Genomic DNA, 16,349 nt, shown 5'->3' on the forward strand with positions numbered 1-16,349 from the left:
AGGCATTAACTTCACGTTCATGTGTAGGCCGTTATTCGCAATGGCCATTATGGGAAGCCGTGCCCGTGTGCAGGCACAGGTCCCCGCAGAATGAATGCCCCTACCACGCCAGAGTTGTCCATTTTTTCTTCCCACTTGGCCATTTTTCCGTGTCGTCCTTCACGCAAAAAACGCCATTACAATTAGCGCGCAAAACGAAAACAAACCAAGTTGGTCACACGTGGTTGTGGGGTCCCGCATAACGTAAAAAAAAAAATAAAAATAAATAAATATATGACCGCACACACGGATGAGCGCGATATTCGATGGGCACTCCCCCCCTACTTCATATCAAACATGTTCTCCACCGACTTGATATTCAGCCGGATGGTCACATTCAGGCAGACTAACTCATTCAGTAAATAGCGCAGAACATAGGGCACATAAACAATTTTACATGAAACGCCACAAGATTTGCAAACTGCTATTTTACTCCTTCCACCAATGCTCCTGCCCTTAACCATTTCCCCACTACAGGTGAACTGCATAATTGGGGAAAGGATTAGTCCACATTGGGGACAAACAAAGCACTCATGTCCATCCGAATTCATGAGAAATCTCTCATTAATTATAAAACTGCAACCGTGAGATATTAGTCCATCTCGTTCCATTTCTCCTAGTCTGATTCCTCCATGTTTTTTCTTCCCCTTTAAGGGTTGATGGGTTAAGTTACATATTGGTCCTGTTCGCCTAACTTGCGCCTTGTCATAAGCCATATGACGTAACCTTTGGTAATAAATGACACCAAAGAAAATGTGCGCTTGGAGGGGTACCCCGTATATGCCACTGTAGAGTAACTCCGTTCCGTAGTAATCGTAGCCCTTGTTTAGCAGCAGCTTTGCGAAGTAGTCTATTTTTTCGTCATACGTGATATTGTTTTTTGTGCTCTTTTGGGTTTCCCCCTTGGGGATATCATTTTTTTTCTTCTTCCATTTACTTTGGTTAACCTCCTGCTCAGCAGCGTGGGTACTACTATCCTTTCCGTCTTCATTTTTTCCTTGTTTTTCCCTCTCGAGAAAACCCTTAACGCCACAATTGTCAATCCACTCGTTGTTGAAACTTCTCTGTTTCGTGTACTTCCTAAACGGAGTGGCGTCAATTCTCTTACCATAGATGCAGGCAGCCTTTCCACAAATGCTCTCGATAAGCATACCAATGGTCATACGTGAGGGGATACCATGGGGGTTGAAAATAACATCGGGGACAATTCCACTTTCCGAAAAGGGCATATCTTCATGTGGAAACAACCTGGAAACAACTCCCTTCTGTCCATGTCTGGATGCAAATTTATCTCCCACAAGAGGTGGTCTTGTCGTGCGTAATCGGACGATGGCAATTTGATTCTTCGTACTTTTGTAATTAGTTACACAGTCTACGTAATATTCCCCATGATCTTTAAATTTCTCATACACGGTTAGTTCGCTTGCTTTATTGATATAGGAGTAGAGTGGACTCGACTCCACTATCTTCTGTTGCACGCGAGGCAACCCGTCCTTATTTAACATCTTACCCATATGTTCGTACTGAATTTTTGAGATACTCTTACCAGTACTGTTACTGTTCGTGGCATTTGCATTTGTTCCTGCATTGCTGCTCGTGTATCTAACATTGTTGCCGAGTATAAAATCCCCATCACCAAGATTTTTCTCCAAGTCGATAACTTCCGTTTTGTAAATATGAGTCCTGAAAATACCTCTCTCCGCACTGGACTTGTTTATAATCAGTGCGTCCTCCATGTCGTACCCGGTGTACGCCAAAATTGCCACAACTGCATTCGTGCCACTAGGAAAATTATCCACCCCATAGAGCTCGTAATCTCTCGTAACGACTAGCGGATATTGAGGGGTTATCATCCTATATATTTTGTTCGTGAATGTATACATCATGTTTAAGCTTTGTATGCCCATCGTCTGCTTCAACATTTGGCACTGGTAAATGTTACGCGGACTTTGGTTGTGGTCGGAAAAGGGGGTCAGCGATCCCAAGAAGGACAGGAAAGACGTCTCCTTCAATTCCATGTATTCGAACTTTTGCGGCATTTGCTCGTAGATGTCTAGGTTTGCGTTTTCGTCGCTGTCTGTGTAGGAGGTGGGCGGTACACTGTGCCTATTTTTTCCCTCACGTTCTTCACTTCTGTCGTCACTTCCTTCCCCACATGAGTCCCCGCTCGAGTCGTAGTTCGAGCTGCTCACGTAGTCGTCCTCGTCACGTGTGTGGTCTCCTTGGCTATCCGTATGTTCCCCCTCCTCGTTTTCACCATCTTCTAAAAGTTGCAGCACTTTCCTGCTAATCGCCGATTCGGACGCCCCGGGTCCCTCCACAGTACTGCCATTTTGAAGAGCACTCCCCTTTGAGGAGGATGCCAATTTCTTCCTCCTGGTATGAAGCAAATACTGCTCCTTTATGGTCATTTTTTGCTGCGCCCCTTTTTTGGAACCAACTAAACGCTCCTTCATTCTTAGCATCCTCCTGGCTAGGTTGTTCTTCTTAATATCTTCGTAATTTATGGCAATAGCTACGTAAGGTTGATAAGACGGGGAGATGTATTCTATGCACTTCATTTTTAAATTAAAGAGTGGCCTAATCAATCTCCCGGGGAAGGTGTTAATTATTATGGAGTTCATGAGAAGGGGTTCATTCAGGTAGGCATTGATTTCAAAGTAGGCCTTCAAATTGTAGAGGTTGTGATTTTTGGCATATTTTAACTTGTAAACAACTCTGCTAAAGTCTTGCTCACTTATGTACGTTATGGGAACCGAGTCCACAACGATGGGTATAGTTTGATCCTCATATATTGTGGGGATACCACTAGTATCATCCAGATTTACGTTAACGCCAATTTTTTTTAAGTACAATTTTATATTCAGCTTGTGTGATTCATTGCTAGCCGAATTGTGTACGTAACTAAACTGAGACAAATGATTTAGCAAACCACAGGGGGAACCGTCAGGCGTATGGACAGGACATATGAATCCCCATGATTCCCCCAGTAATTTTCTTGGACTTAAAATTTTAACGTCTTGAAAAAAGCATCCTCTGTGTATTGCTCTAAAATTCGTAATAAATCGAAGACTGTTAATTTCGTCTGCTCCGATGACCCACCCGCTTTTCTGCTGGTATCCTATATTTTCTGAAGAAATATTTCCCGTCTTGAAAAAGAATGTTATTGGTATGGTCAGCGTGGAGAAGGACCTTGCGATTTCTACGAAGAAGTTGTTGTCGTTGTAAAGTTCTCGAACGTAGCTCTCGACGCTGCTGAAGAGCTTCTCCTTCTCACCGATGAAGATGGACTTGAGCTTTTTCACCGATTCGCTTTTATGGCTAATGGCGAGTTGGTTTCCTGAGGGGGGGAGAAGAATTAGAAAATGTATAACAATTCACCTACTGATGCAGAACAGTTCACCTACTGATGCGCAACAGTTCATCTACGGATGTATAGGAGTCCATACTGCGATGCACAGCCGTGTGGAGGCACACCCAGTCAGTCACCTCTGCTCACCTGAATCTGCCAGCTTGGCCACATCCGAGTCCTCGCCCTGCAGGGGCACCGAGTTCAGGTGCTTCTCGTCCAGCTCATCCATAACCATCTCCTTATAACGGAGGTAAATCTGCTTCACCATCACCTTAAAGGAGTCATATTTTTTCTCGTAAAATTTGTAAAAGTTCCTGGTATATCTGAAAGCTAAGCGGCTGAGGCAAGTCATGATTTGTTCCTTCAGCAAGTTGGACAGCAAATGGCTACACGTCGTAACTGCGTGGTTTTCGAGCGAATCCTTATTAATTCGAGCGATTAACTTAAACTTGCTAAGAATTAACGTCTTAAACATCATACAGACCGTTTCAAATTTCTCTGAGTAGCTTTGGATATGAGGTAGAATTACATACCTTAGAATTGTTTTGCCTTTTTTCTCATCAGAGGCGACACTATAACGAAATATGCCCCTCTTGAAATAGGTAGAGTTGCCTAGATATTTCAAATTATATTTTTCAAATACTTCTTTTTCGGTTAGTCCATTTTTTATAAATATGGATTGGATGTATTGCTCTATATACTTGACTGCATTTTCGTTTTTGATCCCCATTTTCATTTTACTGAATAAGTAACTTTTTTTCTTAATAGGACTTAGAAGTAACAGAATGATATGCAGAGGGACTATGATGACTCCATTTTGGTACCTCGCGCCATAGATAAAGAAATCAAATTTTAGACAAGACAAAAAGTTCACATAAACTGAGTTATCATTTAGTAGGCAATTCATATGCACTTTATTCTCGTCATTAAGTAGAATAGTGTTGTACTTTGGGTGAATTACATATCTAATAACTTTTAAATGTCCTGAGATGACGAAGAATCCTCCTAACAAACTTTCGTCTTCTCCCTTCTGGGGCAGCATCTTCTTACTTAAGCTGCTCAGATTGCACAGATTTGATAACACCATCACAGGGATGGTCCCTGCACTCACCGTAGTGCTAGTTATTTCATCATTCGTTTTTTTGTTAATTTTTAAAGTTATTTCTCCTTCGTAGGTTCTCGCTGATAGTTTACACAAATAGGGATAGTCGTTTCTTGTTTCTCCTTTGTCGTTTTTCAACACGGGGTTTTTTATTCTTATGTCACTTACGTAAAATTTTATCGAATCTGTTTTTTTTTTGTTAAAGTTTTGCGCAGCGTATGTGTTTATGTTGGGGGAGAATTCCATCACGGGGATGCTCTCCGGCATGTTCTTGATGTAAACATTTACGAAGGAGTTGTAGTCGTCTATATGAGACTGTATTAAAAATTTTGTGAAAATGTTGTACGTCCCGTTTATTAGCCTATCTACTTTGGGCTTCATGTTCGGGTAGAGTGCCTCGATTATTTTCAGATGCATCTTGATTTCCCCGTCAGTGATTTTCAGGTTTATTTTTTTCACATCCTCCGCAGTGGGGAGGCTGTCCCCCTTGGGCCCGCTACCACTGGAGCGGTTACCACTTGGGTTGTCTCCAATGCTTGCATTGGCCTTGTTCGCGCGTGGGCCTCCACCGAGTCTGCCGCTAACTACCTGCTTGTTCTGCATCATCTTTCGTTACACTTATTTTTTTTTTCTCCTATGTGGATGTTGACTTATATGCTCGCCGTTCCTTCTGCAAGGGGTCTTAACTGTGCAGTCGACGAAAGACGTGCCCCTATTCGTGTATCCTTACGCACTAACCTGCTTCGGTATGCCCGTTCCTGCGTGGATGAGCAACTTCTCCTACCCCCCCTGTGCGCCGTAAATAGTAGCAACTCCCGAGATTCTATCCGTCAACGCGCTTTCATAATTTTGGGGGTTAATTCACAACGCAGAAAACGGTAAGTAGATCCTCAAACTTATGATGCTCCTTCGGAGTGTGAAGCATACAACAACAAACAACAAATTCTTTGCAGACAGAAAAAATGGGGAGAAAATGTCGCAACGCTGAAATGTTTACTGACCCCGTTGGTATAACCCAAAACAGGGTGTTTAAAAGGGAAAGCAAAAAATGTCCTGCGCTGTCCTGCGTGGAAAGATTTACAAAAGGCTCCTCAGGGGATGGTTAAAAATGCCCCTTTGGTTGGTCAACTTGGTCAGTTTTCTCCATCCGACGGAGCATCCACGGGATGTACAAAAGGGGAAGAACTGGCCAAGCGTAAAAGTAAAGTTGTAAAATTACGAAACGTTTATTAAAAGATGTCGCAAAATGTAGTTGGCCCTATTAAAATGAAATTAATTCAAAGCGTTAAAAGGGGGCAACATCATACGCATTAATGTAGCTATTGTTCTTGCGTATTTTATTTTATTTATTTATTTTTGTTCTTGGAAAATTGCTTTACAACAAATGGCATATTGAACGAGCAGGATGAATGGCCCCCCCAAAAAAAAAATCTTCTATGCTGACGTTACATGTGGGGGGCCAAATATTGCCCCCCGGTTCTTCTGCGCTACTCCGTTATTGCGCCATGTTGCTTTTTTTTTTTTTTTTTTAAAAACCTCGCGCATACGGGTACGGCCGCATATATAATGCATGTAAAAACGGGCACCACACGTATAACCAGTTGTTTGTATTGCATATATCACATTTATATTTATGTTAATAAGTATTTTTTTTTTTTTTCTTTCTTTTCTTCCCCTTCTTGCGTTAAGCTAGGCACGCGAGCAAACCCAGTCTCCTTTACCGCACGAGTACGTATGTTTACAAACCAAGAACTTTTTGCTTTGATTTTTATCGATTAGCATTTCCCCGTACCCAAACGGTAAAATACACATAACCCATTCATCGCGCGAGTATACATTATTTTTTTTTCCGTCGAATTTGAACTTGCGCCTTTTTTATGTGCCAGCCATCTTGTTTCAGTTTGGCCCAAGCCTTTCCCCCACTGGGTTTGCGTTTGCATATCGCACGGGTACACAGACCGTAGCATATGATGACGTACGTATCTATTTTCACCTATATGCATTTTTAAGTGTTCCCTTTTTTTGGGGGGTATAGCAGAAAGATACTTTTTTTCTTTTTTTTTATTCACGCCGCTTTGAGCAGAACTGCTTTAAAAGCACGTGACCGTTTCTTCGCACACCGTTTAATCTTCCTATTTGTTCTTTTCCCCATATCAGTGCTATTCCTTCGCCTGTGTTTAGGTAGCCTTACATGCAACCACACTGGCATTTCTTGAATGTCATAACGGAATCTTTTTCCTCCTTTTTTGCTTTTGAAGCAAACGTTTATTCTTGGCCCTCTGGTTAACTGTAAAACCAGCTTAGCGTAACCGCGTGATATAGCTGAGCGCATTGCCACCCAACCTGTAGAACAACCCAGCTTGCGAGAATGACTGTGTTAAGCGCGGCTATAAGCACGAAGAGCAAAATTTTGGTTTCTCGGCAGTTCCAGAACATCAGCAAATGTGACTTGGATTCGCTGACCATCCCGTTCCACAACCTGATCGAACGGGAGAGGAGCGACCACACGTACATAGAAACGGACAAAGTAAGATACGTATACCAGCCACTGGATAGTATTTACATTTTCCTAATAACGAATATAAACTCTAACATTATAGAAGACTTGGAAATAATTAAGGTGCTCAGTCAGATAATTCAGGACCTATGTCAGGGGAACATCAATGAAAGTACCATTCTGAAGAAATGCTTTACCATCATATTTTACATCGATGAGTTAATAAAAAATGGAGTACGAGAAATAGTAAACAGTAACCAAATAAAAACGTACATTGAAATGGAGTCCCATGAAGAGAAATTACAGACCATAATTAGGGAGAATAAAGAGAAGGAGGAAAAAGAGAGAAGGAAATTTATTGCCTCCAAGTTGGAAAAGAATAGACAGAAACAGGGCAAAGCTGGTAGTAATAGTTTTCTCTCCAATGATGTCCTCACAAATGTGGACTACAGTACCAACATGGGGTACAATACCAACATGGGTTACAACACCAACATGGGTTACAACACCAACAACATTGGTTACAACACCAACAACATTGGTTACAACACCAACATGATGGACCACTTTCTCTACAAAACGGAGGAACCCAGTGATATCCTAGATGAAAGCTTCAATGCATATAGGGGAATGCAAATATCAAACAAAAAAGAGCAAGTGAAAATTCTAAACGTAGTAGACAGTAATAAAACGCTCAACAAACCAAACATTAATGTAAATGCCCTGTTCGATAAGCCCATCAATATAGTCATAAGTGAGCACATTATATGTACTCTAAGTTCGGAAGGAACCCTCTGCGATTTGGACATTCAAGGAACCTTTAACATGCAAATAAATAACCACAAGTATTCAAAAGTGATCATAGAATTGGATAACGAATATTCTGATAAGGCCAAGATACACCCCATATTAGACAAAAGTAAGTATAACTCTAATGTACTAGAATTAAAGGATAAGGGGAAGAATTTTCGTGTAAATACTACTTACCCTTTACTCAAGTGGAAAATAAATCACCTGAACGATTCGTATATACCACTTAACATTAGTTGCTGGCCATGTGAAGACAATGAAAGTACTCTCCTAAATTTGGAAATTGAAAATAAAAGAAAAAACCCCGACGATGTGATATACGATTTGAACGTGAATTTAATGTGCCCCTCTTCTAGTAAGCCACAGATTATGAGCAAAGACAAAGGCATTATCGAACATGATGGGATTTTGCTCGCCTGGAAGGTAGATGCTCTAAAAAGCAACCAGAACTGCCAAATTGAAATTTCCATTCAGTCCAAACCGGAGAGCGTCTTCCCTTTCTCTGTTGAGGCCAAGTCAAACATACTGGCGCACAAATTGAACGTTTTGAAGGTCTTTGATGAGGATACAAACGAAGACATTGAGTACGAAATTAAGAAGAATATTACTTACCTCTTCACCATCAACAAGTAGCCTGTTCCGGTGTGGGGACCGCTACATGGGGTGCTCCCTCCACCGTCACGGGCAGGATCCATTGTGACAACTTTTTGTGCCAATTTGCATGCCCACTGTGTGCTCCTTTTTTTTTTGTCCTATCGATTCATTTCAAACTACTAAAAAGACCTAGCGCAGTTTAACTGGGCCCCGAGGGAGAGCCCCCCCGACGGGACATCCATTTAACACGTGTCATCTTTATGCAGAGGTGATCGTCGCGGCATGTTATCCTTCGCCACAGCCACGGGGTCATGTAAATGCATGCAAGAAAAAGAAAAGTAAACATACGAATTAAACCAGTGGGTTAGGTCCAAACGGTGTGCTTTATAGGGATAGCTACATTGGGAGGGAAAGCTTTAATGCTTCTTGCCTGCAATTGTACCCCCGCATGACTTCCCATTCGGGTGTACCCATTTGTGGAGGAAAAGGAAACTGCCATTTTTAAGCGTAAAAATGCAGTCTCCCCCAAACGTGCACGCAGAAGGGGCGATACGAATACCTTCTGGGATGAAAAGAATCTCCTTTTCTTTTTTTTTGTATTTTATGATGGGAAAAGCCATGGTAGGGTAGGGAGACCTGTCGCCACATTATGTGTGAATACCATTGGAGCAGATCTCCTGCGCGTTCGTAACTTCGTTCGTAACTTCGTGCGCCCCTTCGATGGTGCCCCTCCTATCCTTGCGCTCGCAAAGCTATGCACGAAAATCTACGCTTGTCTTTTTTCCACAAGAGTAACACTACGGAAGGGGAATATTAAAGCGCCCTACCAAACCGTTTCAGTGATGGAAGGGAAAAAATGCTTAACTCATTTGGACTTGTGCTAATAGGCAAAAAGGGGGTGAAAAGCTTTAAAAAAAAAAAAAAAAATTCCATCATCGTATATCCCTTTGTATAGCTTGCTAAATAAAGAATCTAACAAAAAAGTGGACCCATAGAAGGAAAAGCCAAGTTTATTACAATATATTGTGTCAAGTTAATGAGCGATAAGACGTTGAGAGGATGCTTTTACAGGGACTGCACGCTGTACGTTGGAGAGTATATCCTAGAGGACGAACCCAGCCATGGTGAAGCTCTCCCGGAGAGTGGAGCCACTTTGAATAAAGGAAAACATGGGAACAAAAAGGGGTGTAAAAAGGGGGACACAAATGAAGATCCACATGGGGACACCAGTGACAGCGCGGGTAAAGGCATAACCACTGATAATAACACCCTTGACAGCAACTCGGGACAGGAAGGGTCCCCCGGGAGAGGCATCATTTTCCATGGCCAGGGAAAGTACATCAGAGCGAACGAAATCTTTGCAGGGCATTTCCAAAACGGCAATTACAGAAAAGGCATATGGATAAAGTACAAAAATATTCACAACTTATTTTACTACATGAATATACACCATGCACTGTCTAGGGATAAGGACTCCATCATCCAGGGGTCTACAAAAAATTTAAAAAATTTTTTATATGTACCCCTGAAGGAGGTCAATATATACATAGGGGAATTTGACAAGAATATGTTTAATGGGTTTGGCGTGTACTACTTTTATCCCTTCCTGTACGTCGGGTACTTTATAAATAATACCATGGATGGGTATGGCTACATGTTTTGCGCGAACCACGTTGGGGAAAAATATGGGGAGGGAGCAAAGGAGGAAGACAACGCAAGCGGCACGATTAACAATTTGTTCGATTTCTTATTCGTCCGAGGTGAAAAGGGGGGGATTACGAACAGGTCTGCTGAAAAACCAAAGGGAGAAAAGGACGCCAAGGTGGTTGTGCAAAGTGAAAATCGTGATGAGGAGACAATCGGGGAAGAGACCTCCAGCCCGGGGGGGCTACTCCTTCAGGTGTATGAAAAGCTGGAGAAGATGATGAAGGAGGGGGAAGCTGGCCTGCGGGAAGAACCGCATATGATAGAGGAACCTCCGATGTGTATGCAACCGGGGCATGCCCCCCCCACGGGCAACCTCGTGGAGAAGCTCAAAAGAGACATTTTCAAAAACTTCAAAATGCAAACGAGCAGAAAAAACAAAGTGAACAAAATAAAAAAGTTCCTTCAGGAAAATGAGAGGGAAAACATTTTTGATATTTTCAAACTTATATCATATGAGCATTTACTCTACCAGGGGTACTTCCATAAGAATAATTTTTTGTCCACCCCGGAGGAGCAGATCCTACACAGGAGTTTGTTCCTTCAGATGTATGTCGAAATGTTCATCGAAAAGGTGAACTCGTTTCGAAGAAACTTGGCTGAGGGGGTGGAGCCCCAAGACTTGTGCATAAATGGGGACAACGTTTTGTACGTGCTGGAAAGGAAACAGAAAACACCCGAGGGGGAGACTACACAGGGGGGCGCAATTGTCAATGCGGGTGCCGTTCCAATTGCCACCGCAAATAACGATCGCAGTGATGTGCGTGAGGAACCTAAGGAAATTGTCCCCCGCGAGGAGGCTAAGAAATCCAGTGTGTTCAACCCCGATGTGCGTGAAGGAATTCCCCAGGGAAATAGCACCCCTAATACAAGTTTACCAAATGAACACTACAGAGATATCATAGACCTGAACCTTCTCAAACGCATCTTCGAAGCTACGGCAGACGACAACGTGGACTACGCTGTAGAGGTAGTCACAGATAAGAAGCTCCTAAAATATAAAAGGATATTTGCAGGATTAAAAACAGACAAGGAAATAAACCACCTAGATAAAGCCACACTACATTTAAATGGGTATTACCAACTGGTCGTCATAAATATCAAGTGTAGGGATGACACCTCCTTCAGCTTAAATACAAACCAATGCAATATACAAAATATTTACAAAATAAAAATGTTCTTAATTTCTTCTACCCAATCGTCTATAATTAGGTACAACAAGTTTTTCCTTTACTACATTTATGTGTACGTTAAAAATTCTGATAAGAAAGGTGGTAAAGGGAAAGTGAGGAAGAAGAAGGGTTAGCACGGTTTGGGCCAACTTCCCCTGGGGGAGTGCGTGTATACGCTTGACACAACGGGTGCGTAGCCCGAGGTGGGTTGAAAAAGCGGCTAAACAAGTGCCACCCGTGCGAAGTAAGTTCGACAGTTCCTTTTTTTTTTCAAGTGGACTTTTACAAAATTTGCCGAACAGAGATAAATTACGCCTTCATAAATTGCATCGCGTTGTGTGCAGCGCACTGTGTGCGTTCCAGTCGTCGTGAACGGTTGGTTTGTCCTCCCCTGATAGGACTAACGCGGTAGATTCCTTTTTAACAATACCGGTATTAAAATTTAAAAATGGTGTATATTCTTAAAAGTTTATGTCGGTTTGAATGAAAGAATGGAGGAAACAAAACAAATAAAGAAATCTTAAAATTTATTAAAAGGTTATATATAAAATCACATTAAAAATAGCAAAAAGTATGGGGTTTATAATATAACGACACATATGCGTTTGTGCATGCACATGCGTACGTGTACATATATAAAAAAAAAAAATATATTTTTTTTTTTTGTGCTTGCGCGCAGGATATAAATATTGGGTAAAACTGTGCTTTTCGCATTTTGAAAAGAAAAAAAAAAAAAAACATCACGTATGTGCGTATTTTAACGTACGAATTTTGATGACAAATATTATGTGTGAAAAACAAATATCACATGATAAAAAAGACAGGGGTCGGAGGGGGGGAATGCTTTCATCCTTATCATGGCAGTGGCTTACTCGCTCCTTCGCTCCTTCCCTTCTTGACTTGTTCACCTTAACTTGTTCACCTTAACTTGTTCACCCGTTTGTTCACCCGTTTGTTCACCCGTTTGTTCATCTTAACTTGTTCATCTTCGTTCCTCACTTCAACTTAACGATAATGACGGACATATCGTCGAAGAACTTCCTTCTCTTGTCGCGGGGCACGAATGCCAAGAACTCCCTGGGGGACATGCGCTCGTGCATGGCGGCCTTCACTAAGACGGTCTGAATCATAATCTGTGACATTTTCTTCACAGAGAAGCTGTACTCGTTCACGATGTCGTATATTTCTTGGTCACTTAAGTGATCCGAAATGCCATCGGATACTAAAACGAGATATTCATCATCCTCAGTTCTCCTAATTTTAAGTACTTCAGGAATGGCCGAAATGTAGGGATAGGAGTGAGGCTCCTTAACGATGAATCTATTTTTCCTATAATCGAAGGAAAAGATTTTCTTCTTCAGGTAAAAATCTCCAAAACTCCTTGTGCATTGTAATCTTCCTTTGACATAACATCGTCCAACATTATACACTTGAAATTGTGAACTCTGTTGAGTTAAGTTAAAAATTTCACTGGATCTCGTATTTCCATATTTCACTGTCCTTTTACACATAATTACATCGTCTTCATTCGGATGCTCCTGAACTAATCTCATTCTTTCTGCTATTTCACTTGCATTCTGTATATTGTTCAGCCTAACAACAGAATTTTTTTTTATTAACAATCCTTTGGAATCTCCTAAATTGCTTACATAGAAATAGTTCTTATCCATGAGGACACTGATTGAACAGGAACCAACTCTTGTGTAACTGCTATTTCCATCAAAAAAATATTCCTTTGCTTTTCTTAAAATATCATTGTCTAACTGAATGTGCGCTTCCTCCAGACTTGCTACTATATCACTTGGGGTCAAAATCTGGTAATCATTACTTATTAACTTTTCCATTAATTGCTTCTTCACGTAAAATCCCAGCCACCTCTTCACTATGTCTGCGATCACTTCTCCTCCATGTCCATCTATCACTGCAGCGAATAGGAAGGAGTCATTAAAGGCTTTCATTTCGTCATAATACTGGTTATACCTGTCAAATGCCTTTCTCGATAATTCTTGTTCGTTTAGGTAATCGCTCGGTTCCATTATCGATGGACCTGCAAGGGATACTTGTTCAGTGTCTATTGGGCCTTGCACTTCAACGGGTTGGCCACTTGGACCAGCAACGTCCTCTTTGTTGCTACCTTCACCTGATGGGGTGGTCTCTGTTGGGGTAGTTTCTGTGGTGGACGGGGTTGCATCCGTTGGGGCAGATTCTTCGGTCGATGGGGTTGCCTCTGTTGGGGTAGATTCTTCGGTCGATGGGGTTGCTTCCGTTGGGGCAGCTTCTGCATTTTCGGCTGCTCCAAGTTCCACATTTTCGATCACTTTGTCGGAGGTGCTCTCGGTTGCTTTGTCTACCGCACTGGGGGTTGCTTCGTCTGCATCATTGGGGGTTGCCTCATCTGGCACATTTTCTGTCGTTTCCTCTGTTGCGCTATCTCCAGCATCCACATTCATCGGATCAGTTGTTGGATCTTCAGTTTTTTCGGTTGCCTTTGTTTCCACAAAAGCTTGCGGCCTGTTAATGTCTGTGGGTGCTTGCGTCGAGGGCCCAGCTGTGGTGGACCCACTACCTGGCGTAGACATTCCTACAGATGGCTCCACGGGTGATCCCCATCCTGATCCCATGGATGATGATCCCAAAGATGATGGTCCTACCGGAGTAGGCCTTAGCACTGTTGAATCCCAGGGTGGCATTGGCCCTAAGACAGAAGGTCCAGCAGATCCTTCCCTAAGTGACCCCTTATTTGTGCTTTTCCCTTTGCCCTTTTCCATGGCCGTGGTCATACGTCCACTATAATTACCGCCGGTGAGGTGGTCAATGTGGCTAACATATTTAATTGCGCTCTTTCCAAAGTCTTTAATAAATTGTTTGTCCTCTTTGCTTTTTATCCTTTGGTAACTACCAATGGGTTCTAAGAATTCATTACTCATATCTATTTCGTACACAAAGCATCTGTCTTGTATCGGATTATTGGCGCCGAATTGAATCATACTAATTTTCTGGTCATTCTGCGTAAAGAAGGCGTTGCTCAGTTCTTCCAGATGTTCATAATACACCTTAGGTTGACTTGACCCTAAGCTCCTTTCTTCATATGGATCTTTATCGGGGTAATTGAATTCATCTTCGCGACCGTTAAAATTGTTGTTATGCTCGTTTATTACTGACTCTTTTGTGGAATTAAATGCGGAGCCATTTACACGGCCTGATGTCGCCGCCAGCAGGGCGATCACCGTGAACAGAAGGGGCCATTTTTTCTTCGGTGCGGCCTGCTCGTGCAGGTTGAAAATGTTACTTACAGCGTTAACTTTCATTTTCGGTGTCCTTTTCTACCATCATTTGGATTGGAGGCGTACAGACGCGCGGGTTATGAAGATTTAGCGTATGTGTACAAGGGTACGTTTACGCGTGTGCACGTTTGTATGTCTTCTTTTTCTTTCCTTTCTCTTTCTCTCGTCCTTTTCGCCTCGCACCTTTCAAATGGATGCGATCAAATTTTGGGGGGAAGCAAAAAGAACGATGTATCACTGTTGTGAGAAATAAATGTTCCAGTTAGACTAACAAGGGCGAAATATACTTGGGTGCATTTCCATGCGTGCAGCGAAGGGGTGTAAACGAAAAAAATATAAATATAAAAGTGGCGGGAAAAAAACGGAGCAAGGAAAAATGGTGCGCAGTGGAAAATCGCACGAATAAGGCAAAAAAAGGAATGTCAAATAGTCACCACGCATGTAAAATTTTGCGTAAACAAAACTTCGCTCGACGAGGGGCAAGCTGCTCGAGTGGGTATGCGCCCGCGAGTAGGTAACGTTTATGTATTATGTATATGCCAATGCGCCTATACGCACATATGTGCATAAGTACATGTGCATGAGTTGCCACGTTGCCCGCTCAGCTTGCTGCCCTACGCGGCTGTGGGAAATACTCGTCCAGGCGTTGTAAACGCGTTTATGCGAAGCTATCGGGGGGGAGGAAAATCAGTACACGTAAGTTATGCAAATGATAATGTTGTACACATATTCGCATACGTTATTTACGTAAATGGAGGATTAAAATAAATAAATAAATAAAAAAAAAGCAAACTCTTCCTAATACCATTACTACATTTATGTAATGTGGAATTTTATCTACTAATAAAATACGTGCATAACGCCGCACATCGTACGTGGCGTTTCTTTGCTTCTGAAAAAGCGTGTGGGTAAAGAGAATCTTATTATGTAAAGATAATTTTTACTACACAGCTAAGGGGGGTGAATGGTTTCCCTCTTTTGTTGGATCGTCCATTTGAATCAATTTTTTTTAAAAATAACTAGGGGAAGCAAAGTAAAATGTGCAAAGTAAATCAAACGAATGCAATGCAATGCGAAGCGGAAGCTAATATTACTCGGTCAAATGAAGCAAAATTTGGTAAGTTATTTTTTCACGTAAAAATATGTACGCTTAGAGTAGTATCTATATTATGTATATAAATATAACATTCGCGTATAGAAAGAAAAGCTTCATAATTTTTTGAATTTTTAAAATTTGCGTTAAAAAAAAAAAAAAAAACCGCAAAGTATCTCAAATATTCATCCACCTTAAAAAAAAAAAAAAAAAAAAAAAAATATATATATATGTACATCTAATACGAGCATACATATATATATATGCTTATGTGGAAGCGTCATGTAGCACTCAGATGGGGGAGCAATGCGTCGTCGTTTCTTTGAGGGAGGTTCAATTTGGGGCATAAACATACAAGTATAAATAAATGCGCATAAATTGCGCACAAATTGCGTACAAATAATGCATATAGGTACAGGTATATATATTTCCATATATGGTGCATACATATGTACATCCGTAAATTTACCACGTCCACATGCAGCGCGTTTTTTTTCCCGCCGCGTCATGACCTCGGGGGAAAAATATTTCTACAGTGAGCACATGCGCCTATCGTGAGTCAGAACTGATACAAACAAAAGGGGCCATTATTCGTTGTACAACACTTTGAGGGGAATAAGAAAATAAAAAAAAAAACATATACTTGTGCGATCATGTAAATTCGCGGATCCTTTCCAATAGATATATGTTCGTTCCCCAACA

At 41.6% G+C, this 16,349-nt stretch overlaps 4 protein-coding genes across 4 annotated transcripts; 2 read left to right on the forward strand and 2 right to left on the reverse strand.

The window, feature by feature from the left end:
• Positions 1-320: 320 nt before the first annotated feature.
• Positions 321-5,099, reverse strand: PCOAH_00026870 (DNA-directed RNA polymerase subunit beta; the record flags this gene model as incomplete). The annotated part of the gene is made up of 2 exons (XM_020059492.1): positions 321-3,379; positions 3,539-5,099. The coding sequence occupies 2 exons, from the start codon at positions 5,097-5,099 to the stop codon at positions 321-323; spliced, it is 4,620 nt and encodes a 1,539-aa protein (XP_019914751.1).
• Positions 5,100-6,861: 1,762 nt separating this feature from the next.
• Positions 6,862-8,433, forward strand: PCOAH_00026880 (Coatomer delta subunit; the record flags this gene model as incomplete). Its single annotated transcript, XM_020059493.1, has 1 exon — positions 6,862-8,433. One exon carries the CDS (start codon positions 6,862-6,864, stop codon positions 8,431-8,433), a length of 1,572 nt encoding a protein of 523 aa, XP_019914995.1.
• A 997-nt stretch (positions 8,434-9,430) lies between these two features.
• On the forward strand, positions 9,431-11,404 carry PCOAH_00026890 (Uncharacterized protein; the record flags this gene model as incomplete). Its single annotated transcript, XM_020059494.1, has 1 exon — positions 9,431-11,404. One exon carries the CDS (start codon positions 9,431-9,433, stop codon positions 11,402-11,404), a length of 1,974 nt encoding a protein of 657 aa, XP_019915134.1.
• Positions 11,405-12,265: 861 nt separating this feature from the next.
• PCOAH_00026900 (Protein phosphatase 2C domain containing protein) lies at positions 12,266-14,578 on the reverse strand (the record flags this gene model as incomplete). Its single annotated transcript, XM_020059495.1, has 1 exon — positions 12,266-14,578. One exon carries the CDS (start codon positions 14,576-14,578, stop codon positions 12,266-12,268), a length of 2,313 nt encoding a protein of 770 aa, XP_019914731.1.
• Between the last annotated feature and the right edge of the window lie 1,771 nt (positions 14,579-16,349).

This window comes from Plasmodium coatneyi, chromosome 9 (genome assembly GCF_001680005.1).
Source record: "Plasmodium coatneyi strain Hackeri chromosome 9, complete sequence".
Lineage (NCBI taxonomy): Eukaryota > Apicomplexa > Aconoidasida > Haemosporida > Plasmodiidae > Plasmodium > Plasmodium coatneyi.